This window comes from Nycticebus coucang, chromosome 5 (genome assembly GCF_027406575.1).
Source record: "Nycticebus coucang isolate mNycCou1 chromosome 5, mNycCou1.pri, whole genome shotgun sequence".
Lineage (NCBI taxonomy): Eukaryota > Metazoa > Chordata > Mammalia > Primates > Lorisidae > Nycticebus > Nycticebus coucang.
Genome location: NC_069784.1, coordinates 114,712,449 through 114,739,022, shown reverse-complemented (window position 1 = coordinate 114,739,022; position 26,574 = coordinate 114,712,449). Strand labels below are relative to the sequence as shown.

At 43.1% G+C, this 26,574-nt stretch overlaps 1 protein-coding gene across 2 annotated transcripts; it reads right to left on the bottom strand.

Annotated features, from left to right (window-relative positions):
• Nucleotides 1-1,031: 1,031 nt before the first annotated feature.
• TNFAIP3 (TNF alpha induced protein 3) lies at nt 1,032-16,379 on the bottom strand. Of its 2 annotated transcripts, XR_008380209.1 has the most exons (10): nt 16,095-16,379; nt 12,336-12,645; nt 8,800-8,990; nt 8,036-8,183; nt 7,700-7,870; nt 6,739-6,919; nt 4,842-5,761; nt 3,990-4,171; nt 1,837-3,271; nt 1,032-1,741 (listed from the first exon to the last, which is right to left on the bottom strand). XR_008380209.1 is itself a non-coding variant. In XM_053591889.1 (9 exons), exons 2-9 carry the CDS (start codon nt 12,628-12,630, stop codon nt 3,008-3,010), a joined length of 2,352 nt encoding a protein of 783 aa, XP_053447864.1. In that variant the 5' UTR covers nt 12,631-12,645; nt 16,095-16,379; the 3' UTR covers nt 1,032-3,007. The 2 variants fall into 2 exon arrangements, 1 of the variants encoding a protein (XP_053447864.1); XM_053591889.1 differs by having other exon boundaries at nt 1,032-3,271.
• Between the last annotated feature and the right edge of the window lie 10,195 nt (nt 16,380-26,574).

Here is a 26,574-nt window from a genome sequence, read left to right as displayed (position 1 = left end):
TTGGGTGTAATAATAGTAGTTATGTAAAAAGACCATCTTATTAATTAGAGATGCTGGAGTTATTTGTGGCTCTGAGGACACAATACGCAGTACCTGGGATTTGCTTTCAAATAGTCCAGCACAAAGAAGGTGGGGGGGGTTTGTAAGAGATGAAACCAAAAAAAGGGGAGTAATTGATAAAATAGCATTTGGCAATATGTTGATAATTGTTGAAACTAGAAGGTAGACGGCGGAGGGGGGGGAGGATTATACTATTTTCTACTTTTTTGCATATGAAAGTTTTCTACAAGTTACAAAGATTATAAATAGTTTATAAACAACTAAAATCTAAAATCTGGCTGAGCATGAGAATCACCTGGGGAGCTTAAGAAACTAAGAGCTTCTGGGATTCTGGGAGCTTCCCAGCTCTCCTGAATTAACCCTGTCTGTGGACATTCGTATCGGAAGGAAGCTGGGTACAAAGGCTTGCAGGTGGGAGGCGTTATAATTTCAGAGCCAAGCCACTTTGATATGTCTGGGACATCTTAACAGTCTTCCTTCCTGCCCACCTATTTCTCTTTTCTTCTCCTTGCTTTCTCTTTCTTCACTTTATAAATGCTCAGGGGAGGAACCTTCGGAGGAGCCCAGGGTCCTAACATCTCTCTTCTACTCCCACCTAGGCCTCAGCGTCCCCACTGTTGAACCAGAGGCCTGTGGTTGCGTATACACCCCTGCCCTCAGGCAGTTATTTTTTAAAAAGCTACTGTGGATGGGGTGGCACCTGTGGCTCAACGAGTAGGGTGCCGGCCCCATATGCCGAAGGTGGTGGGTTCAAACCCAACCCCAGCCAAAAACTGCAACCAAAAAAAAAAACCAAACAAACAAACAAAAAAAAAGAAGTTACTTCTCCCTTAAAAAAAAAGCTACCGTGGATGACAGATGTACCCATTGCCTGGGTGTGTGTCAAAAAATAACATTGCTCAGGAAGCACGGTCTTACTATTTGGGCCTATCTTTTTCAGCATTCATCCATAGAAAACACCAAAATTTGTACTTAAATAATTTATTTTTAAAATTTTGACTCTTGTGAAAAGTTACATTTATTTAGGAAAACTTGAAGAAGACCAACAAAAAGTACAGAATTTTCTATTGGAGGCAACTAAATGTGCAAATTTCAAATATATTCTATAATAAGTATAAATAATTCCACATCTTTCACATTAAGAATGAAAATCTTGACAGACACAAAGCATTATGGGGATCCGCTTGTAGAGATGCAGATGAAAACACTGACGTTTATTTGACACCTCTGGAAAGCAATTATATAGGCGTCGGGGAAAACAATATTGAGAGCTCCAACTAGAAAACCTGATAACATGAGTAAAGGTGATGTCGAGTGACGTATCACAAACAGTTTCGGGTCTTAAGTCTGGACTGAAAGAATAACAGGCTTTCTTCCTGGGAAACCGCATTTCCCCTTTTAGTCCAGAGCAAAAGTAAGACAGCAACACGACGTACAGAGGGAAGCTGCCGGCTAACGACAGAGAGACATCTCCTCAGATTCCTGCTTACTGGGTTTTGCTGTCCCAATGCTGGGGAGCCCAGGACGCCAGGTCACTGCCCAGCCTCCCAGGACATTGCATTAACACAGCAAATAAAGCCATCATGGAAGGCCACAGCTTTCCCCATGGCCGCTCCCAGTCTCGCCTCCACTCCATCTCTCATCTTCTCTCCAAGGAGGTAGGGTATGTATGCACAGGCATCTACAGAACACAGACAATTATTTATTACCACGTGGTGGAGTTTCACAAAGAGAAATTAATTAATTCACCCTTTAGTGAGACTTTAATTAATTTACCCTTGATGCCGTTGCTTCTTTCCCGGGGAGGCCAGCAAGGTGGATCAAAAAGGCCAACTCCCTCACTGTGGTCAGGGACTTCTCTGGTTCTCTAAGCTGACCCAGAGCAAAAATGGTGCCTCAAGGAGATGCTTCAGCATTTTCCCCAGAGTAGAAAAAAATATCTTCATTTAAATAACCTTGACGCTTGCAATAAAATAAATAAAGTGAAGTACTGGACAGCTCCCCTTCAACAGGCAGCTGGTTGAGTTCATATAAGTTGTGTATATAGACATTGTCTCAACAACAACCAGAAAATAGGTTTATTATTATTCAGTTTTCCTATTTACAGCAGCATTTCAGTATAATTTAAAAAAACCCTCACACATAATATAAGGGCATAGCATATATATATATATATATATATATATATACACTTTTTTACACACATCTCAGTTCAGGCCACTCTTTTAAGGAGTGAAGACAGTGATAACCCTGAGTTACATGTCTTCTCACTAAAATAATTCTGATTTTTAAAAGGTGCACATGGTAAAGAGCAGCTTGTTTTCTTTTCAGGGAACATAATTGACTCAGCTGCCTCAGAATCACAGTCCGCGGGGGTTCTGCTTTTCTGCTGGGTCCCCAGGAAAGGGACTAGACGGATAGAAAAACACCATTAATGGCTGACACTCTCTAAACGTGTCCATTTTCCCTGAGCTTCCTTGAGCTTCTTGCAGAGGGCCTCGGAGCCGTAAGGATTCAGCTTCACAGCTCCACGAAATGCTGAAGGAGGGCAGGTGAAATGGCTCTGGGATCCCCAACCTGCCCAACAGCATGTCTTTTCCCTTCTCTCCCAAGATGACAGAGCAGTCCTGGCAGTGCACAGACCACAGGCCGTCCTAACTCACGTTCCAAGTCCAAAGACACTTCCGGCCTCCTGCATGGGCTGAGTGTGACATCAACCACAGCCAGTCACAAGCTTTGTTTTCTAAGGCCCCCTGAGAACAATTCCCCAGTTACCGAACTCCAGCATCACAGCACAATGCTTATCTTTCCTCCCCTGATCAATGACACCCTCGAGCCCATCACTGTGGGGACTGACCCTCCAGTGGCGGCTGAGGGTTCGAGGACAGCACCACGCTGTCTGGCAACTTGAGGCCCCTCTCCTGGCAGGGGCTGGCCACCGCCACGGTCAGCCATACATCTGCTTGAACTGAAAGCACTCGTTGCAGTAGCCGTTGCACTTGGTGTTGCCGAAGTGATCACAGGCGGGGGCCCGGCAGCGCTGCTTAGGGGGGTCCTCGGCAGCAGGCTCAGCCCGGTGGGGCAGGTGCTGGCACTCCATGCAGAGCTCCTCGTTGCGGCAGGCCAGGATGTTCTTGCAGGAAGCCCGGGCACACTTGGGCCTTGAGGTGCTCTGTGTGGCTCGAGACACGTCTCTGCGCTGGCTGGATCTCTGAAAGGAACAGACAGAACTGTTGCTCATGTTTCTCAGGGACCGTACAATAAGAACTCATTAGACAGTGTGCATTCTACAAAGAGCTTTATCTGCCTAAGCAGGTTAACAGGGTGCATGCGCAGCCTGTGAGCTGGAGCTCCCCAAGAAGGGCTCCTTCCTGTCCCAGTGAAAGCCAACCTGGCCCCAGGGAGGCCGAGGGGGAACTAACCAGGTAACGTGGAGGCCTGCAATCCTGGCTTAGCACTTATTTACCATTCTTCAGACAACAGGAGCAGCATCTGCTCAAAATTGGCTTGTCTCATGGGCCATAATGGGAGGCACTGGGGAAGCTCTGCCTGCTTGTTCCTCATGATAAGAAATTATTTAAGAAAGTTTGCTTTCTAGATGTCTCTGCTTCTACCACTTATCAAAGAAGCCTCTGACCACCATCTGGCTTTCTGCAGGATAAAGAGTTTTTATGCTATGGCTGATTTTATTTCCTCTCTAAAATAAATTCTAAAGTACATGAACTTGACAGTAGTACTTCCCACCTGGGGAGCCACAGTGACATGGACTTTTCCCCCAGGTTCTCCCAGGAGACTTTCTTAAATAATTAATCACTGTGAGGAGACAGAACCCAGCAGGGAAGAAAACCTGCTTGTCACAGTCAGAAGAAACTGCTCTGGCGAGGAGGCCCCAACACACAGGAGGAGGGAAATGCCTTAAAATATCTCACCAGTTGCTCTTCGGTCCTTTTGGCTTCGTGAAATCTCTGGTTCTGAGCTTCAATGAAACACTTCTGACAGTAGCCTTCAAACATGGTGCTTCCGAGGGTACCACATTCCCTGCCCAGGCATGGCACGGTGTTCTGGAACCTGGAGGGCTTGGGACTGGCTTTTCCTGAGGCAGTGACAAAATCTATAAGAGAGTTGATGCTAGTGAGTACCACACATGGGTCACCCTGCAGATATAGAGACACTGCCACTGGAGAAATCAGCCAGTCCCAAATACAGCCTAAGTCAGCTTTAAGTATATGTATGAGACTAGCCTGTTATAAATTCAGCAAAGAAATTATTAAAATACTCGTGAAGCATCTTTGGCTTTATAAACCTCTCACTTTGAACATGGAGCACTGACCACAGCAGACATTAACTGCCACCCTTCCTTTCAATTAGAGATTTACAAAACCATAAATGTTTTCTTACAATGTCAGTGGAAACTTTCCTCTCTCCAGCTACTCCTCTTCAGATTTTGAAATTTTTCTAGTATACCAAAGTTGCCAAAGAAATCGAGGTTAAACTCGGTCTTATAAATGCCAGATACTAAGGCAAATTCTGCGACCTGTATGTCCAGGGCACTTCTGGCTTTTGAGACAAGAGATCCAGGAGCTGCTGCAATCATATAGTGCTTTTTGCCTCCATGTGTGGCTGTCAAAGCCACTGTGACTGTCCCCGTGTGCCAGCTGGGAGAAAGACACGGTGGATTCCGACCCCTCTCCCTGACTGCTCAGATAGGCCCCTTTCCTTACAGTTCAGGAACCACCCCCTGCCCCAGACAGTAGCTGCTGCATGAGGACCATTTTACTCACGTTTGTTTTCTCTGTACTCGATGAAACACAGTGTGCAAAAGCCCTTGTTTTCTGGAGTCCCAAAATACATGCAGCCAGCTTTTCTGCACTTGCTCGGCCCTGTTCTGTCCCCTGGAGTCCGTGCAGCTGAAGCGAGGCAGCCAGATGGGGTGTCAATTCCAGCTCTGTGGCACGCATGTGGGGAGGGACTCCGCGTGAGCTGTGAGGGGTCTGACTTGGACCGCTGATGACAGGAGGGAAGGACACTAGAGTTGAGGCTGGGGGAGGGCTCTGCCGTAGTCCTTTTGAAGCAAGTGCTGCAGATCCCATTAAACGTCCTGGTGACGTCCTGCAGGCAGGCGCGGCACTTGCTGGGATCTAAATGCCTGGTGTGGTCTGCAGTGTGGCTGGCGTGACGCTGCCGGGCATTGTGGCAGCGCTCACAAAGTCCATTGTGCTGCACGTTCAGCGTGAATGGGCAGCCGGGGCTCCTGCACTTCATAGCGGTGGTCTCACTGAACAGGAAAAGGCTGGGTGCTGTTGGCGGGGCTGAATGCGGGCCCCCAGCTGGCTCCTCTGGGTTCCAGTTCAGGGGCTCGCAGGCCTCTCCCCGGGAGGCCCCGAGGGCCACACCAGGGAGCCCGTTGGTGCCTGGCTTGGAGTTCAGCTTTGGGAGTTTGTTTTGATTCTTTTGCCGCCTCTCTGCGCATTCATGGCATAAAGGCTGAGTGTTTACGGACATGAAGAAAGGACAGTTCGGTGTTTCACATTTTACATCCATGAGAGAAAGCTGGGGCATGGCGGGCTCCGAAGGATTCTGAGCATGCAGCTCTTTCCTCCCGTGCTCCTTGTTTTCCTGCCAGTTCTTATACTCATGCTGAACAAGTTCAAAGTAATCATCTACCAGATTGATTTCTTTTGGTAAGTTAGCTTCATCCAACCTGCAGACCAAAGGGAGAAACATGAGACGACACAAGATTTTTATAGCATTAGCTCACAGAACTCACTCTGAGAACTCCATAGCCATTCATTGAAATGCGGGGCTTTCATAAACAGCTTGTACTTCTAACATACTGTAGTACAACACATGTCCTAACATGAGCTGGAGCTGAATGATGTTAGTCTCCTAAGAAGACTCTATTATTTTTAAAATCAGAGACTCATTTAATCCATTTGGTACACCCCAAATTACAGATAGTTCTAAAGAAAAAGTCACTCTTATTTTCTAACTTCTAAGAGATCTAATTTCTAGTAAAATTCAGGCCATTCATTTGAGGTTAGTCTATACTGCAAATGACTTTGGAACCTTGTGTTCCATATTTTGCTGTTATTGACTTCAAATTTGCGCCCCGTCTGCACTCGCCCTCACTGCCAGGGGACTGCGAGGCAGGTGCATCCAGATGAGCTGCCTATTTGCTTTCAACTCTGCAATTTGCTGACCTCCACTTTGAGAAGCTGATTCTCTTATGTCTTCACTGTCATCTCCTATCCATTTACAGGGCTCAGAAATAGGCATGCCTTTAACATAAAGATTGGATTTCTGCACAAGGTGTATTCTTGGGCTCTCCTCCCATTTCCGCATGGTAAAGTCATGGGCTTCACCTGCTAGTCTTTTTAATAGGTATTCCAGCAATTAGGGAAAAAAAACTATCCTTGAAAAACCATAATGCTGACTCTAATTCTAGTACCTAGATATCCAGAAAAACTGTTCTGGATAAATTCCTTATTTCCACTTGAAATCCAAGTTAGTATTCCCTTATGCATTTCTCTCCAACCACGCCTGCGCAAGACTCTGAATTTATTTCACATGGGCGGAAGCTGGCTGCAGATAACCTTTTTTGTTGAACTGTGGGGTGGCAGCCACTAATGTGACTGAAGTGGGGAGACAAAAGAAAAGAGCTAAACACCAACTTCTTACTTTGCAGCATTGATGAGGTGGGTCGTGCCATGGTCCCAACCTTGGACTGGAATCTCTATCAGCATCAAGTGCTCTCTTAAGAGCTTTTCCTTCATCTCCTTTTCATGATCTGTCAAAAAGTGAACTTTTAAGTCTTCAAATCTTCCTCGGTCTCTGTTAACAAGTGGAACAGCTCGGATTTCTGAGACAGGAAAAAAAAACAACTACATAAGTAAAACAGTATCCTACTAAATGTGGTCTTATGTAAGGTCTGACATAAAATAACTAAATTTTGAAAATGCAGAAAAGCAATATGTAGCTGTAAACTTGAATGAGAAAGCAAAATGTGCCAGACTCTAATATAAAATGACTTGCTTCCAGGAAGGTCACAGAATATTAACCAGCCTGGAGGCAGAGGATCTTATGGTTTAAATCCCCATGCTCCAGAATTGAGTTCTGAATTCTGGCTTTGTCACCATCAAGTTATGTGATGTTGGACAGGTTGCTTAACCTCTCCTAGCTTCAACTGTAAAATAAGGCTACAATGCTTCCATATCACAGGAATGCTATGAGGATGAAATGCAATAAAATAAATATGCCAAAAAAAAATGCCTAAAGCACTTATTAGCATAGGGCCAACTCTACATGAAGCTATTAAATAACAGCTAACTCAACATTTACCTGCTCCATACCCGACACTATATTACGGGCTCTGTGTGCCTCGATTTATCAAGTGTTTATATTAGTAGTAGTAGTGATATATATAAATATACCCTCTACTTTCAATTAACACATTGAAAGTACTTTCCAAGTTATACACAAAAGGACATGGGGGTATTATGATTGTATTCCTGTTACTAAACACGAAAATGATAGAATGATATATTTAAGTAAAAAATAGTATTCTTAAATAAGACTATTTCAATAAGGAACAAAAGAGCAAACTGACATCTGGGAGTGTAAACTGAGGCAGTTTTCTTACCAGGTCCACTGTCCTTCAGGGTCACTAGGGGTACAAAATGCTGGCTGTCGTAGCCGAGGACGATGGGGTACCTATAGCACTCCTGGGCAGGCCAGTGGAGGGGCAGGTAAATTCCACCCAGTCTCAAAGGGGCGAAATTTGAGCCCGATTCCAAACTTCTTAGCATTTTGTCTGTTCAAGGAAGGAGAAAAGAAAAATAAGGTCCTCGTGTGACTTTTGCAAATGCCATTTAGCTACTGTTACCTGTAACTTTGATAGTGCGGGTCTTTCCTGAGAGCCCAAGCACGAAAGCGGAAAAGCACTTCAATGAAAATAAGTGATCTGCAGGCATCTCACCTGAAATGACAATGATTGGCCTTCTGAGGATGTTACAAAGGACAAATATGTGTATTTCTTCCAGTGAATTATACTGAAGTCCACCTTGGGCCCCTGGCGTGTCTGTGGAAGCCATCTTGATAAGGTTGTCCCATTCGTCATTCCAGTTCTAAGGGGAGAAAGGTTGAATGCACTCTGCGTTAAAAAGTCATTCTGACATCACCTGACAATTATTCATTTATATAACTCAGCTGATTTTTCCCCTTTCTTGAAACCATCATTCAAATGATCACCCTTCCCCCCCCCCACCGTTTTGATTCTCTTCCTTTACTTTTTTCCACGATAAGGCAAAGTCAAAAGTGGGGGAGGTTGGGGACAGCACCTGCTTTCAAAAAACTCCCTCATGAGGCCCAACATGGAAGCTCCTCATCCAAACAAACACAAGAATTCCAAGCTCGTGACTGAGGCAAGCGAGGCAGGTGTCTTAATTGTATTGACTGGCTCTGCAAATCATGCTGGGGCCAAAGAACCGAAATACAACAAAAATGCCTAAGGAAAAGGCCCCATTTGGAAGACCCTCAGCTAAAGTGAAGAGAGCAGTGGCCAAAGCCTCAGGTTGATCCCACAGGAGGTTTCTGGTATCTTCCATCCAGTCCATCTAGCTTAGCCACATTCATGTAACCTAGTCTGTCATATGATCCCTGAGGGCAGGAACTGGCCTGGGACACCCTTTACCCACCACATAGAGCTCTGTCAAGAGATGCTTGGGAGGGAACAAGACATACCCGAGTGTCATAGCAAAGCCCCGTTTCCACAAATTCTTGAGATCTGAGAGACTCCAGTTGCCAGCGGAATTTAAAGTTTTGCGTGTCCGTCTCCTTAAGCGTGCTGAAGAGTGCCTTCCTGAGGACCAAGTCTGTGTCCGGAATGCCCCACAAGTACTGAGAAACAGCATGCATGAGGCAGTTGCCATCCCCTGAGGGCAGAAGGGAAGGGAAGAGATGCCAAGTCAAGTGATCTGCATTTAAGGTCAGTCTCCCAAAGGTTTTTAGAATAAACTGTCCCTACTGCTATCATAGGGGGCTAAACAATTTACGGTGCTTTAACATTTCAGTCAAGGGGACACTTGATAACATTTCACAAGAACACCACAGCCAGAGAACCTTGGCCTTGGTTCTAAGCTCAGTCTGCCCTTAAGTCCTTCACGTGACCTTGAGGGAAATTCCTTATGCTCTCTAGGCATTTTTTCTTTTTTGTGAAATGATAACACTGGATTATGGCATCTAAAGCCCATCCCTTTCCAGCATTCCCTGGACTGCTGGCGAAGGTAGTGGCACTAGCTCTGGAACCCTGCAGATGAACATCCAGGCCAGCATGCACAGACCAGGAAGCAGGCCGGGCTTCATCTACCAGACAGGGACGGTCTGGCTATGACTCAGCAGCAAATGACTTGGCCATTCCACGTTAGCCTTTGGAACCTGGGAGTTTCCTCTCCTGCTTTGTAGAGTGGGCTTGACAACATCCAATTAGCTGTGGCCTACCAGCTCCAAGCCCCCTGAACATGCCTTCTGAGAAACTGCTTATCACCAATTGTAAAGTCTTTTTTAGAAGTTAAACCGTACCTGGATGTCTAACTTTGAAAATAAATTAGTGTTTAGGGCTGGCATTTTGAGAAAAACAAACACAAGAAGAAAATAGGTCTAATTTATTCTATTTAGTTGTGACTTTTCCAGGTTAAAACTCGTAATTTAATAGATTGCATTTTGTTCAACCTCCAAACGATAAGCATTCTGGGGGAATGTTTAAAACAAAAAATAAAGTTAACTTTTTAATCCCTTTAACAAGTACAAAATAGTTTTTATAAAGAAAAGTTAAACTGTTTCTTACCCTATTCCGTATGTAGAACAATAAGGTGATTTTGAAATGTTATTAAATTTTAATTATGGTCAAATTGTTAAAAAAAAAACAAAACAACAAAACCTCAAATATATATCCAAGGCAGTATTCCCTTCAATTTACACACGTGAAAAAACTAAGTATTTGAACAAAATGAACAAAAAATGTCACTCAAGCCTGGTGTGTTGGCAGAAGTGTGGCAACGATTGCATTCTGTTGAAATTTCCCCTTTGCAAAATCTAGAGCAAAGATAAGGCTTTTTTTCTTCTTGTGCTTACTTTCAGTTCTTTATTGAGATGCACCAGTATAAAATTCCCTAAGTAACATCTGGAATTCCCCAGTGCTAAGTTATTTGACTAGCAATTGAGCAACAGCTATTGTACTTTTTGTTCTGGTGTGTAGACATTTAAACTGCGAAGGGCACCCTGGACTTTCCAAGTGGGCGTGGCCAGGGTGAGCAGGGATAGGGCTACTCATTATACAAGTGAAATCGCTGCAGCCAATAGACGCTGGAATTTTTCACATGAAGTTTCAATTTTATGCCACCTACTCCCTTCCTCATTCACCACAGTCTCATATCCTCAAATGCAAACTTGTGAATCACCCCCTCCCCAAACACACCACTGCCTTTGAAGAACCCTCTTTTGGACATGGGGTGGGGGGGGACTTAAAAAAAAAAGTTACTAAAAAAAATTAAAGAAAAAAAATCATTTGTTTTTCCCTCTCTCCCTTAAATGTCTGTTCTTCCTTTTTCAAAATTTTAAGGAATTTTCTCAAAAGTGGGGGAAAAAAAGGATTCTGAGCCTAAAACTCTTTAGAAAATATTAATAAATATCTCAGAAAATGTTATTAAAATGAATTTGTTTTTGTAGTTTAATTTGTAGTGTGACTCCCTATTGACTTAAATGACATACGTTTGCAAAATAAGTGTTTCCTATTTATACTCCATTTTTTTTCTTATGGAAATATAGTATTTGCTTTCTGGAGGAAATACAGTAAAATGTCAGTTAATTTTGTTAACGATAACAAGGTTTTCCACTTTCTACCATATTTCTAATTCAGGAGAATCTCTGTTTCCAAATCTCCCGAAGTTGACTCTTTTTTGTAACAAAGTGGTAGAGGGTTAAAACCTCAAATTGTCGGGCACATAAAATGCTTGAGGATGACTTAACGCCAACTACCTATTTTCCCACATCACTTAACTTAATGCCAAGAACACTGCAGACAGCAGCTACCCCTTTCTACTTATGTTTCTAAGAGTCTCTGTTTCACACTAGATGTTGAGGTGATGTACAAGAACCCTTAGAATCAAAACAAAACCCCCCACAATCATTCTAAGTTATCCAAGTCAAAAACAGCCAACGTTAATGCACCAATTTAGTTAATTAAGTTAATTTTCTTATCATAATCATTGTCAACAAGGATTTTCTGCTCTTGGGCGTATTATTTTGATCCAGATGGTTTAGTACTGTCAGGGATAAGGGCTGAGATTCCTGCTCTGACCCAAACTATGAACATTTAATGGCTTTTGTACAGTCTACTTGCTTATCCTAATAATTCTCTACCTCCACAGAGCAGAGTTTTGCACCTGCATGCAGCAGTATGCTCAGATGCTCCTGTTGATGTCCGCACTCTTGCTCAAGACAAATGATAAAATATCAAACAGTAGAGCCTGGAACAGGATATAGCTCCTAGCAATCAAGTCCATCGGACAGAAAGGCACAGACAGGAAGAATTTCAGGGACTAGGAATCCCTTAAAGTAATGAAGTAGAGGGGTCTACAGTTTGTGCTAAAAATCTCCAATATCTTTCTATTTCATATTATAGGACCCCAAGCAACAGAACCTAGGCAAGGGAGGGGGAGACAAAAGGAGCCCCACATCGTTAACTGCCATTCACTGGTTAACCCATAAAATGCCACCAATTCAAGAGGTGTAAGAACATCACAAGCATTTTCTAATGACAATGGCAAACAACAGTAATAGTTTTCACACCATGCTTTCCTTTCCAACTTCAAGCCTTTTAACATTTCCATTACTGGCCAGAGAAAGGGATTTTACAGATGATTAAATAGTCACAAGAGTTAGAAACAAATCACTTAACTGGGGCATGGTGTCTAGAAATACATTCCCTAAACCCTAATGTGCTCTGTGCTCTAATAGATACAATTAGAAAATATCTCTAATAAACATGAGATTCTATACTTAGATGTCTATGCTAAATCTGAGCAAGATGAGTTTGGGCTAGCACTATAAAAAAAACTGCATGAATGGAAGACCCAGCAGTGGAAACCATCCTCTGGACAAATGGAGCCTAAGAGTTTGATTTTGCTGTGAGCTATGACACAACAGCACTCTACCAAGGGCGACAAAGCAAGACTCTGTCTTAAAAAAAAAAAAAAGAAGCACAAAAGAGCAAGTCTTACCATTTGTTTTCAGAGCCACCAGCTTCCTGACTTCTCGACACCAATTGAGCTTCTTCTGGCTTTCCAGGGAAGCCTGGATGTTTCTGTCGATGAGGGCTTTGTGGATGATCTCCCGAAATTGAGGGCAAAACTGGCAAGTTCTAAACATTTCCAGCGTGTACCGGTGCATGGTTCTAAAATGATGAATGATCCCATTGGTAGGTTTAAAAACATCTTCTGGAGTTCTCTCTCGTATCTTCACAGCTTTCCGCATATTGCTCAAATACAAGGCCTGGGGAAGGAGTTGTTCAGCCATTGTGCTCTCCAATACCTGACGAGGAGGGGGAAAAAACCCATTCCGTTAGCTTGACTTTGACCCCACTCCTATATACCTGCCTGCAGGAAACCCCAGTGTTTGATTTGTCATTACCCTAATTTGTAGGCACAAGATCTTAGTCACCTCTACTCCCAGGATACTAGCTGGCCCCAAAGATTAACTCACACTGGACTGTTTTAAGTTACATCACTTTTAAAGATTAGTCTAAACAAGAGAAGGAAGGCGGGGAGTGGGTACTGAGGAGGAGGGGGATAACCTGTGTTTTCAGTATCGTCTGTCAGGGAGCCAAGCCTGTCTATCAGCAACAGGGACTGCTCCTCAACACTGACTTAAGCTGTCACTGCATTCTGATGCCACACTGGAGCAGCTGCTGGCTTTGGGGAGTACTGAATGCCAATTAAGGGCACAATAAGAGCTCTTCCCTTAAGACCACCACCAAGCAATCCTAGCTCTCCAGTAAAGTCTTGATTTATCACTCCCTCCCTATGCTGGAATGACAATAAATATTTTACAGAAAATCCTGCAATCTTATGTTATCATCTAGGCTGCTGGTTGGTGTTTCTTCTTTAGCCTCAATCATTTAGACTTTACAACAATACAATAAGAAATAGAATAACAACAACAGAAACAAACTCTACACTTTTAATAACACACACTGGAGCTCAATTATTTCAAATCAACTGCCAACCAAACTTTTACTTAGTATTTAAAATTTTTATTTTTTGTTTGTTTGTTTTTTTTCTTTAGAGATGGGGTCTTGCTATGTTGCCCAGGCTGGTCTTAAACTTCTGGGCTCAAATGATTCTCCTAGCTCAGCATCTCAACTAGCTACAGACACTGAGGTGCCATCATACCTGGCACAATCAAATTTTATTAGTACTCTCCAGGTACCAACAGATGCACTTCCACCCTGCCCTACACCCAGAAATCATTAAGAATATTCAGTTGGTGGAGGAAATGAAAATCTGGAAGCAGACAAGGAAAGAAGTTTCAGCCAAGAGACAACCCAAGACAAATGAAAGAAGTGTGGGGACAAGGACAGAATCTATGACCCATGACAATAGCGTGGGATGATATAAATTAATATAATGTAGTATTCCTCCAGGGTGCAGCTCCTGTTCACTACAGCCCTTAATCGGGAGCCTCAACACACATCACAACTTCCAACAAGACAAGAAATGGTTTCAGAGCACAAAGATATTCTCTAGGGAGTTTCGCAGCAATTATTTAGGCGACTCCTGCATCATACTATTTGCCAGGTGATAAAAAGTTAAACCTGTGCAAGAGGGAGGGCAAGAAACCCAGACATTAGGGAAACCACTTCTGGATGGGTCTAGGCTCTTAAAGCCATCAATAAGGTGATCTAAATTCCTGTGGCCCACTCACAGGAGAAAGGTTGGATGAGATGACCTGAGGGTGGCTCCTGAGGAGTTTTAATGGTGGTAGCTTTGGACTAGGATGCTTCACTTGATCGCTCAGGGAAGCCTGGGAGAAATCATTCTCTGGGTCAAATGGTGCTCTCTCCTATAATGCTAGACATTCCTGGCTGATCGAATTGGGCAAAGTCACAACGCAGGATTACAGACACAATGAAGGGACAAAAATACCACATACACTATTCCTTTATGACACAGCAAAGTCTCTTTCACTAGGTCATTCATTCATCCATGCAGCCAACAAATGCTACCTGACCACCTAATGAAGGTCAATCACCACACTTGAAGCTGGGGTTAAAAACAAACAATGACCTTATTCCCTTCCTCGAAGTCACATAACCACCTTCATCTGCAGCTAAGGAAATGGAGGTACAGGTCCTGAGCAGGGACGTGGCCATGAAGGCGCAGAGCTTTGCCTAGGAGCCAGATTTTCCACTACTTGCCCCTTCCAATTCCCACCACTGCCGCTCTCAGATGGATACAGACTGGGAGAAGAACGATTTCAAACAAACTAGGTGTTGCCTCTTGTTGCTTTACTGACTCTTGCATTTTTCTTTTCTGGACCTAAAGATTTTTCAGCAAAGACCTAAAATGGTGAGAGCTGTTAAAGTGTACCAGACATGCAAACGTCAAGACTCCATAGCCCAGTGGGATCTCATGCTAGATTGAGCCTTGCACAACCTGCAAAGTTGCCTTCTTAAAAGAAATCAAAATCCGCTGCCCAAGTTTCCAGTTCTCAGGCTTCTCCACACTTAAGATTGAAGAATAAATTTTTTCTGATACATGATTATAATGTCCTTATGTGCAACCCCTCCCCAATATTAGCCCTAACATTTTGTTTTTACATCTATTACCTCACTGCCTTAATACATTTCCCAATTTTTGTCACAAATGAGATTCTATATAAGTTAATCATTACTCAAACTCTTCTCCCCTTTGTTTTATTTTTTTCCACTCCAGGCAAACATTTTTGTCCATCTGACGGATTAGTCAAGTACCTCAATCCAAATTTTGGGAACGACCCCTCCTAAAATTCAAAAATCGTAAGAAGGGCAAAAAAAAAATCAAAGCAGCACCTTATACATAAGACTGCAGCACTCACTGGAAGTCCAATAATCTGAGTCATCAGGGTTGTGGTCCAGAAGACTCTTTAACCTAGAATGGTTTTCCCAAAATGCTGCCCTGAGACAGCTGACCAGACTGGCTTTCCAAGGAAAGATCAGAGGCAGGGAGAAGTGAAAACAACAAAGGGGACTCAAAAAGAGCCGAGCTCCCTTCTTATTTAATACCACTGTTTTCCTGAGAGGCCAGGTGGCAGGATGTGGGACGACCCGGGCTGACAATGACTGTGGGGTAGGGGCCTGCAGATCGCTGCTAAAGTGGAGCCCCCCAAAGGTAGGCTAGCAACCCACTTCTACACGCCCACTTCCCTTACACTTCTGCAACTGACAAAGAGGGAGCCTGAGTCCTGACCCGATGCCTCTGCACAGACCCCTGGAAGCTGGGGAGGCGGCTGACTGAAGTCCCTAACCCTCGCCCAGTTTGGCTGCCCCTGTGACACCTTAGCCCCTGCTGGGCTGGTTCCGCACAATCCAGGAAGAAGCCACAGTGCTTCTGCAAGGTCTACGTGGCCATGGGCATGCAACGCTTGATTGCAAAAAAAAAAAAAAAAAGACACTAAAAGGAGTAAAGCACCAGCGACCACCCGACCAAGGGGCCCGAAAGTCAACTCTCCACCAGTCCGCTGCAGCTTTTCTCTGCATAATCTAAAAGGAACAGTTGGCTGGAGAAATGCAGGGCTGTCACTACAACATCTGTAGCGGCGACCACAACTCCCAGCACTTCAAAATCTAGAATGGGAACAAACGGCCAATAAATTCTCCTCCAGGACCGCTGCAAAACCGATGCCAAGAAGACGGGGCCAGCACGGGGATCGCTGCCCAATCAATATGCACCCGCAGCCCGTGGCCGCGGCGGGCAGAACGCGCCGGGAGGCGCGGCGCTTACCTCTCCGAGCCGCGCGATTCTCTGCTGAAATCCCAAGTCCGGGTCAGGACAGGCAAGCGCCGCTGGCAGGGGTCGGAGCCGGGGCCGTGCAGAGACGGTGCCCCATGGAAGCCCGGAGTTGGACTCGCGGCTGCCGGGGGTGTGATCTCCGCTGGCGGCTACCCTCGCTGCTCCGCCCCCGCGGACTCGCAGGTCTCTGCACTTGGCCGCCACGGAGGCTGCAGACTGCGCAGTTTCCTTTTTTCCCTTTCAGTTGTACTGGTTGCCGGGGATTTCCTTCCATCAGGGACTTTCCAGTCACGTGACTTGAGAGTTTGGCCTCCGGCTCAGCCGCCGCCAGGGGGCGCGACAGGCGAGCAGCGCGCGCGGTCCCCTCCCGCCCGGCCGCCGCGCCCCGCCCCGCCCCGCCCGCTGGCCGGCCGGCCGAGAAACTCCTGCGCCCCGCCCCGGGGTGTCCCCTCGTGAGTCACCTGGCCATTTCGGGAGCTGGGCCCAACGTCACATCCATGTGGAAATCGCAGTGATGGGAAGTGGAAATGAAATAGGTTCTTTTTCCGCAGCCGTTTTTCTGCAGAAAATCATCAACTGTGGAGAAGAAGAAGGGAAATAAGAAAGAAAGAAAACCCTAAAAACCACCCCGGCGCCCTGGACCGCAGGCCTCCGGCAGAGTCTGAAAAGTTTGAGCTATGCACGTGATGAGCTCGTAGGGGGAGTTCTAGACTCGGCCCTGGAGGGGATTTCGAGAAAAAGGAGCGGTAAAACCCGAGAGCCGGGCTGGGAGAGATTGTACGTCGAGGTGATATCCGACCCGTGGTCCTGCCGTCTTGGGCTTCTCGGGGGCAAAGCCAGTCTTGGACAAAGTTAGGAATTAGAACGGTCCCACCCTTGTCCCCGCACTTGCTCCTTGCTCCATTTCCCCTTCTCGGTTTCTGCACATCTAGTGCCCCGGTGGCATCACATTTAAGTGGCATTCCTGCTGAGAAATAGTTCTAGTCTGGTAATGGTCCTGGCCTTGTGTTTCCAAGGCTTCATTTTTGCATGTCCTGATAAATAGTTCACCCTAGCGTGGCCATGGCTGCTAATGCTTTCTGTCCCCCACCTCCACCCCGCACCCTGTTGGCCTGGTAAACGCACTGCACAGCAGTCGTCTGGAGATGTGTGCCTGCGACCTGGGCAGGAGAGGTGCGGGAACTACGGAGGCAGTGGCATTAGGATGCTTTTACTGCCTTGCTGCCCTCTGTGAGTGGGTACCCTTTGGACCATTTCCTAGAATGGCTAAATTGGAACCAGATCGAAATAGTCTGTACTCTTGTCTCCTTTAGTACATTTAGGAATGCTTGTCAGGCCATATATTGCAAGTTTTGAGTTAGAAAAATAGGCACCTCTCTGCAGTGAGGACGTGCAGAGACAGTGGTGGGGGCTGGATGGAGGGCGGTGATTTTTTGGCAAAGAGAAGTTTAGGGCGGAGACGCCGTGGTGGGTACTGACCCAGTGCAGTCCTGGTCTTTCTAAAATGCATGGCTGGAATTTTTTTCCAGCTCCAAACTTTTTGTTATTTGTCCCTTGTCCTTCACAGATGTTTTCAGCTGTCAAACTCAGAACAATGGATAGTCAACTTAGTATAATAACATGAAATGACATTTATCAAGTACTTACTATCTGCTTACACAAGCTTTTTAAAATTTTCAAAAATATTAAGGAGGCACAGATGTTTTGTCAAATGGATAGCTTTTATAATGCTTGAGGCTTTTGGTGTGCCCATAACCTCAATAGAACACAGAAGAACCTCTGTAAATTGACCACCCAAGAGACTGCATCATAAGGAGGTGGTCAACATAAGGAACTAGGCCTACTGTGCATGCGGTATGGGTCCAATCTATGGATATTAGGTCAACTTAAGGAGGTGGTCAACTAGGGAGGTTCTACAGTAGTGTTCATTGTATCTGATAGGCACTCCCCTTTCTTGATTTCCAGTGACTTTCATGTCTGTTTGTACCCATTGATTAGCTTTTTTATGCCTTTATATGAAGCTTAAGAAGCTTAAGATATTTGCCCAAGGTCTACACAGCCAGAAAGGGCAGAGCTGCCAGTAGAATTTAGTCTGTCTTTCTCTAAAGCCCTTGCTGATAAATCTTCACTATTAGACCCTTCTTTTCAGGAAAGATGCCATAAGTTTTCAAGTTTCAGGGACACTATTGGTACCCTGACCCCCAGCCTTTCTGACACACTGCAGTTACTTAGCCAAACATGGACCCTGGGCAGAATGTGGCTTGAGAGGCAAAAGGCCTTCGGTTATCCTCTCGGGAAACCTACTGGGTTTCTACTGAGACAATGAAAGAAGATGATGCCTGTGGATAGAAGGCTGATCCTCAGATCTCCCTCCCTGGTGCTCCTTTGTAAACAGAATTCGCCTGCTGTCTCCCATCTCTGGTTCTGGCTCACATGTGGCTTCCTGATATGATGAGCTAGGAATGCAGTAAAGAAGACTGACAAGCCTGAAAGGGTACATTCACACCGGCCACTTCCAATCGTCCCCACGTGGCTGCTTTGCCATCTTGCTGACCAGGCATTAGCAGTCAGATACAAGAGTGTTTTGTAGCCCTCAATTGTTTTCTACCTCTATTTTCCAGGATTCTATTACTGACCTTGTGAATTCCTCCTCCCCACTGCCAAGCAGTTTTTACTGTCCTTTCCACCTTCTGAATTAGGGCTCAGTTGGGCTATACCTGTGGCTTTGCCTTTCTGCTCCTTAACAAGACTAATAAGAATTTTCTCAATGGCGATTCAGAAGGAAAGAATGGGAGAGAGTGTAGATGGAGTGACCTCTTATGAAAAAGGAATATCAAATTTGTGGAGATTTGTTGAAGGAATTAAAACCAAAGACATACCAAGGGTGCCAAAAAATGTATACACATTTTAAGAAAGGAAAAAACTGTATGATATTTGTAATACTCAAGTCACATTTGACTTCTGCAATTATGAGAGGTGCTCAACATGACTTGTATTCATCTTTATCATCAGTATATATGGAGTATTACAATTTTAATACAGTTTTCTGCTTTCTTAACATGTGTATGCTGTTATGGGGACACTCTTTGTGCAGTGCCCAAAAAACCTTGAAAGGGACTTTAATTTTTGCTATAGACCTTGTCAAGTTGTACAAACCTCTTCAAAGAGGAAGGAATATTTATTAATACAAGGTAGCTACATAAGAGGAAAAAACTCCTTACTAGAAGAAATAGTAGTCGTGGTTATGCGGGATGTTTCTGCAGCATTCCTAAGTTAGGTGCCATTTTCACTGTGGTGCCACCGTTCATCTTAGGCAGGAATCAGTGACAGCTGGGTGCAGTGGCAGGTACCTGCAGTCCCAGCTACTCCAAAGGCTGAGACCAGAAGATCCTTAAGCCTGGGCAGTGTAGCAAGACTACATCTCTAAAAAGAAAAAATAAAGAAGAAAGTTTATTTATTTTATTTTATTTTTTTGGTTTTTGGCCGGGGCTAGGTTTGAACCTGCCACCTCCGGCATATGGGACTGGCACCCTACTCCTTCAGCCACAGGTGCCGCCAAGTTTATTTATTTATTTTTTTTTAATCAGCCTTTCTGAGAGTATATGCTATTCCAGAACATGGCAATCATGGGTCAAAGTAAAATTGGCTATTTTGTGTCTGTGGTACTATTGCTGCCCTCCCTTCACAGCACTATGTTCTATTGAAAAGGCAGATACATATTAAACATATTTTAAAACATCCTCATGTAAGTACAGCAGTTTAGTTATTACAGAGCAGCTGTGAATCCTGGTTCAGTTTTTCAAATCCTGCTTCAAACATTACCAAAGAATAATGTTTGCACTTTCAAGGCCACTGCCAATTATAGTTCTGAGAATGCAAGAGGTCTTTATGGATTATAACAGTGAGAACTGGAAGAATGATGTCACAGATTTCATCATCATATGAATATTAAATTCTACTGAAATGTCAATTTTTATCTAGATCCTTCACAGGTGTTCTCTGAGCAGAATGAAGAAAGCAAGACCCACCACAGAGGAGGGACGGCTAGAGTGACCCAGTGAGTCACTAGTAACAGGAACAAAGACTCTCTCCTGGAAGGGAGGCAAGTTGATTTGATGCCAAGTACAGCCCTTCTTGTTCCATTTCACCTGAAATTGGGATGCTGACATCTGAAACTTGTCAGAAAATTCATTGCCCTTGTGAATGCTGGTTTAATTTCCTTTCAGCACTTGGCTGAAACACTCGGCAAAATAAGTTTGATGTCACAAATATCCATATCCAATTCTTGGTTTCATTTCTGTTTCCGTGGAGGCTGCTATTACCAAATTTGAACAATGACAAAAAGGGCAGTTATGGGTGTTATTGGGAACCAACCCATGTTGGTTTAGCAGTGAGCTGGCTATTCACTAAGATAAATGAGTTCCTGTTATTTGGAAGAGTGCTAGCCATTGTGAAAATTTGCCTTTGACACCCTTATTTTCTCTTCATTTATCCTTCAGTCTCCCCTGTCTCCTTTGGGGATCCCCGTAATTGTAACTCCTGAGCACTCCTCCCCTCTACCCCATCTTCATAAAAGACAAATTTTGGCTTTGGTTCTTTCGGGGACCTGTTTTCTAAGACTGGGTAATAGCATAATTCATGCTCATTTTTCCAACAGATTGCAATGTGTTTCTGTGAAATATTTCTAGAGAAAACATTTTTATTGAAACCAGAACCTTCTAGAGTTTTATGGTGAACATTTCAAGCACCTTAGCAGGATAGAGAGGGAGTTACTATGTTTCTATGGTTCTGAGAATCTACGGTTGTAAAATATAACATAGATTTAATACCAAAATGAGGGGCAGGAGAAACAACTTCATTTAAACGTACAGGCGTTCGTTCCTTCTTTTGCTCACTGACAATAGTCTACTTTATTGATGTGAATACCTTCCTCTGTCACCATCCACATTTGATTTTCTGTCGTCATGGAATTTTAGGATTCTTCTGAGTTGATTTGGGCCCATGAGGGTTGCGCATTCCAATGCTCAGATAGGCTGTTTTCAGTAATCCGGCTTTTCTGTCCTCTTTAGAACCTTAGGATTGACCATAAGATTACATATCCCTTGAAGCTTCCTTTGAAGGTCTGTTGGAAACTGAGAGAAAGTCCTCTAAGATGCTCTGTTCAGCGATCAGTACCTGTTTTAGCTTTGGGAAGGAATTTGTAGCTGTCTAATTCTTTAATCATGAAGGCTGGCTAACATCTCTGTGATGCATTCCAACAGCTTTATCTCTATGCGAGGACCAAAAAGGCCCTTGGTTCTCGCTTTCCTGGAAACAATGGAATTTTGTTCTGTTTTTCTCTTTTAGCCTCAATATAGCATCATAATGTATCTTTTGAAAGGTATTTCATGCAACAAATAGGAATGCAGATTTAAGTGAGATTGAACTTCTTGTTGAGCTAGACTGAAAATGACCTAACAGGAGTGAAGCTTCATGTTCCTTTATTTCACTAAGCCCAGGCCTGCTCGCCTTAGGACTCATGTGCTTGAAGTTTCTCTGCAGGGACTGCCCCCCTCAAATCCTCAGCATTTAGCTTACGTGTCCTTTAATCAGATAAATGTCCCAGCTACCTCGTTTCCTTCATCTTTCTCTTATTTTCCTTGTAGTATTTATCACAACTGAAAATTCTGTATTTATTGTTTATCTGTTTTTCCCCACTGGAATGCAATTCTTGGAAGGTAAGATTCTTGCTTATCATTGTTCACCTGTGCCCAGAAACGTGACTGTTGCATCGTAGAAACTCAATAAATAAAAAAGGAAACAATTAATGGATTGAATGAAGAGATTGCTTTTCCATGTACATGTCTAAGCCTGCAATGCACAGGCAATGACAATTACCTTTCTATTTTTTTGGCGTCTGAGATATTTCATGTGCGTTTTTCAACCAATCACTGTGTTAGGAATTTTTAAAATATTTTTTTAAAGTGTCATAAAGTTGAGGGGATATAATATTTTGGGGGTCCAAACATATCAATCACATCAATGATATTTACTGAGCAGCAGCATTGAGTTAATGCTATTAAGTGATTTATCTTTTTGCATAGATCAGGGACTAACTAGAAGACCAGAAAAGAAGAGGGAGTGCTTTAAAATTTTAAGACCCCAAATATATTACATATTTTCTTTAAGTAAAACTTAATTAATTGAAGAAGAAAATAATAGAGCTTTAAATAAGAGAATGTGTCTCTGAAGAGAACTGGACCAGTCATTCCTCTTTTTCATTTGAATGAATAAACATCTGCAAGGAAGAGATAGTACAGACCCTCCACCAGGTGTGTTTAGTATATATGTTTATTATTTTTTTGTTTACAGTGAAGTGGTTATGTTCCTATATGAATCTTTAGAAGTTTCGAAATGTCTTCTTATGAACTAATTTACACACACCCCCTTCCTTCCTTCTTTTCTTCCTTCCTCTCTTTTCTTTCTTATTTTTGATATAGAGTCTCACTCTGTCACCCTGGGTAGAGTGCCATGGCATATCATAGTTCACAGCAACCTCAAACTCTTGTGCTCAAGTGATCCCCTTGCCTCAGCCTCCTGAGTGCCACTGCAATGCCCAACTAATTTTTTCTATTTTTAGTAGAGATGGGATCTTGGTCTTGCTCAGGCTGGTCTTGAACTTCTGAGCTCAAGCAATCTACTCACTTTGGCCTTCCAGAGTACTAGGATTACAGGCATGAGCACCATGCCTGGCCATGAACTTTATCTTTTAATTTATTTGTAAATGAGCTTATCATATACAAAAATATTAATCTTATGTTTTGTGTGAGTGGAAAAACTTACTTTCTTAACTGGTCCTGTTCTCATAAAATCCTTAGAATGTAGCCTTGATTCCTAGCTTTTATTAGAGAGCATTTAGAAACTTAGAAGAAAATTTTATAGTCGCCACGTTTGTAGTATATGCTTTGTGGGAGTGGGGGATGAGAGTGGAGTAGGGGGTGTCTTTACGTTTTCTTCCTTGAAGTAAATCTGCTGAATCTTGAGAGAAAACGGATACGTGTACATTATGCATCATCTCTAGAACGAAATGTAATTTTCTCTTGAAACAAACGACTTTCACGGTATCAAGCAAATCTCTACCCGTTACATACAATTCAGCTCCGAAATGAACCCATAAGAAGAAATGCCTTTACTTTTGAGGCTTTCCTGGCAGCTTCTGGGGTCCTTTGGTTGAACCAGTCACTCATTGGTTGCTTCTCAATGATGTCAAGCATGTAAACCTGAGCAAATGTGGGATTTGAAATTAAAAAAAAAAATTATGGAAGGACATAATTCATTCGTTTATTTATGTATACAAACACATTTATATACACGCATATATGTATATGTACAGATATACACATACATACTTTTGAACTTCAGGAAAATGACTGGCTTTTGAACTTTAGGAAAATTACTGAAATTATTATACTTCTTGGGTGGCTGAAAAGTTCTTGGCCTTGGGCATTTAAAATGTAATTGCTCAGAAATGCACAACCTATTATGTCTTTTTCTCTAGCAGTTTTCTTTGTGACAACTGAACGTTCAGTGAAGAACTCTGGATGCTGCTATGTTTTCAGGGTACCTTTCTAGAGCTAAAACTCAACCACGATTAAATATAAATAACCTTTCTAAACTAATGCTCATTTACTCTAAGCCTTAAAGCTTCTGATCTTTTTGTCTATTAATATCTGTTTTTAGGTTTTTAAAAAAATCACAAATTGCAAATTTTTACAGAAATCATTTTGAGAAACTTCAGGGAAGATGGCAGAATTTTCAGCTGAGCAATAGTTTAAGAGATTATTTTTTCCTTTCTTAAATTGGCCCCATTTTGCTCATTTTTAAAATGAAAGGTTTGGTTCTTAAAAGTCATCCCAACTCCAACATTTTCTCCTTCTGTAGTTCCATCAAGAAAATTGGGTATGAAGGCTGGACACGGTGGCTCAAGCCTGTAATCCTAACACTCTGGAAGGCCAAGACAGGTGGATTACCTGAGCTCATAAGTTCAAGACCAGCCTGAGCCAGACCTCGTCTCTAAAAATAGCTGGACATTGTGCAGGTGCCTGTAATCCCAGCTACTTGGGAGGCTGAGGCAAGACAATTGCTTGAGCCCAAGAGTTTGAAATTGCTGTGAGCTGTGATGCTATAGTACTCTACAAAGGCAACAAAATGAGGTTCTGTCTCAAAAAAATAGAAAGAAAATTGGGTATGAATTAATATTCTGGTGGATGACATTTAATACAAAATCTGAGTACAGCATCTGAATCAGATTGCTGGGTTCAAAGCTTAGCTCTGCCACCTGCTAGTTATTAATGTTGGCTGAGTTACTTGCTCCTCTGCTGAAGTTCTACATTTGAACCCTAGAGGTAGTAATAGGGACTACAGTTATTAGAAGAGTTAAATAAATTAATGCACATGATGGACTTAGAACAGTGACTGGCACTCAAGCAATGTTAGTTATTATTTGCTCCTTTTATGAGCAGATACGCCTTTTTATTCTAAGGTTTGTCTGGAATTAAAACGAAAAACTACAGCAAGGCATTTTTTTGTGCTTTCCATATTTAGAGAGGGAGAAGTACTTCCTTTATTTTGCAAGAGAGTTCAAGAATTCCTTGACACATTTACTTGTTTTTACAAATATGGAGCTATAGAACTATATTGAATGTTAGAGCTTAAGAAGATCTTAGAAACCATCAAGACTGATGATTTTCAGACTACATTCTACACAGGAATCCCAGAGCTCCTCAGAGAAGACACAAAGGTGGTCTTCAAAGCCATGTAGGATGGGGGGAGGAAGGATGAGCCTCCAAGGGCTTGCTTCTAATTCAACCAGAGTGGCTTTGCTTCGATCTGCTTTATAGACTGCAATTCTGGATAAGAATTTTTCTGATCTCATCATCATGAGATGGATTGATGTGCACTATAACACACCAGAAATAAAACCCAGGTTTCCTGACTGTCCAATAGACTGCATTCCACCACGCTGCCATGGAAACTTTAAAATACATTAAACTAAAAACAAACAAACAACAACAACAAGGAAGAACACACACACACACACACACACACACACACGGTTTTTCCATTTGATAAAAGCAGTAAAACCTATACCAAGGAAACTGGTATTTAGTGGTTAGGGAAGATGCCAGAGATTGGGCCTTTACATTGTTTTGTAAATTCTTCAGACCATAATCTCATTTAACTTCCCTGTCTATACAAAAAGAAATACAGTAATTGCTTTTTTAGGAAGCATTCCAAGGCCCAAATAATTCATATGTGTCAACTACCATGGGGTTCAGGAATGAGAAATTCCCTACAGCTCTAAAGCAAGCATTATAACTTGAGGTTTCCTGGCAGTTTTAGCAAGAAAAGAAAAACTAACCTTTCTTTTCCAGGCCAAATGCCAAGGTAGGTAATTACCCTTGCCCACTTTCTTTCCCCCGAGCTGTTTTAATTAGATAAGAACTCTGCCTTCATTTCCTTTCTTGAACTGAATTGGAATGTTGCCACACGCCCTTCAAAGTCTGTCAATCCTCTAGTTTGCTGAGTGCTTTTCCCTTCAGAATGGAAATGGTTTTGCTGTAACTATCTGGCACAAAATGATTTCCAAGGAGCAAAGGAGCAGATTTTCATATTTCCCAACACAAGAGCTCTCAGTTTCCAGGAGGTTCCAGGGATCTTGAAAGGAATCACAAAGCTTGTCCTGGAAGTCTCTGACAGGTGTTAAGGGCAGAATGGTTCAGTCTTACCGCTAATATACCACCTCACGCTCTGTCCCCTAGTCCTTGAAAACCTTCCCAAAGAAACGATAGATTACAGAGACACAATGATAGGGCATGCTTTGAGCCTCTTCGTCTCATCAACAACTGTTGCTTTTCCAAAGCAGCATGACAGCAGTGCCCAGCGCCAGGTCCAAGCAGGCTTTGCACTCAGATGGAGCTGAGTTCTAGGACCAGCTACCCTACTTAATAGCAATGTTATTTTAGGCAAGTTATTCAACTTCTAGAAACTTCTTGTTTCAGGCTTACATTATTTTTGACTTAAAATGTCTTGGAGTTGTCCCTATCAGCACATATAATCTACCTTATTGTTTTATTAACAGCTGCATAGCATTCCATCAAAGGCTGTACCATTATTTGACTATTGATGGACATTTGCAGGAGAAGCTCTGGGAGCCAAGTCTATAGCACAGGTGGGTCATTTCACACATATGCATATGTCTCTGTAAGATACAGTCTTACAAGTGGGATTGCAGGGGTGGAAAGGTTGTGTTTGAAAGTTGGATATATTGCACCAACTTGCTCTCTGTTGTGGGTGTATGGTTTCCAAGAGGTGAAAAATGGCTTCTTGTTATAGTTCAATATGAAATTTTTTGTTGTTGTTGTGAATGAGGTTGGACATCCTTTCATATTTTAAAGAACTGTCTTAATTTCAGTTTCTATGACTGCCCAAG

Coding starts and splice junctions, on each gene's coding strand:
- TNFAIP3 (XM_053591889.1), bottom strand. CDS start 12,630: ATGGCTGAACAACTCCTTCCCCAGGCCTTGTATTTGAGCAATATGCGG. Junction 5,762..6,738: donor CACCTCATCAATGCTGCAAA/GTAAGAAGTTGG, acceptor TTTGGTCTGCAG/GTTGGATGAAGCTAACTTAC. Junction 3,272..3,989: donor AAAGGACCGAAGAGCAACTG/GTGAGATATTTT, acceptor TGTTCCTTTCAG/AGATCCAGCCAGCGCAGAGA.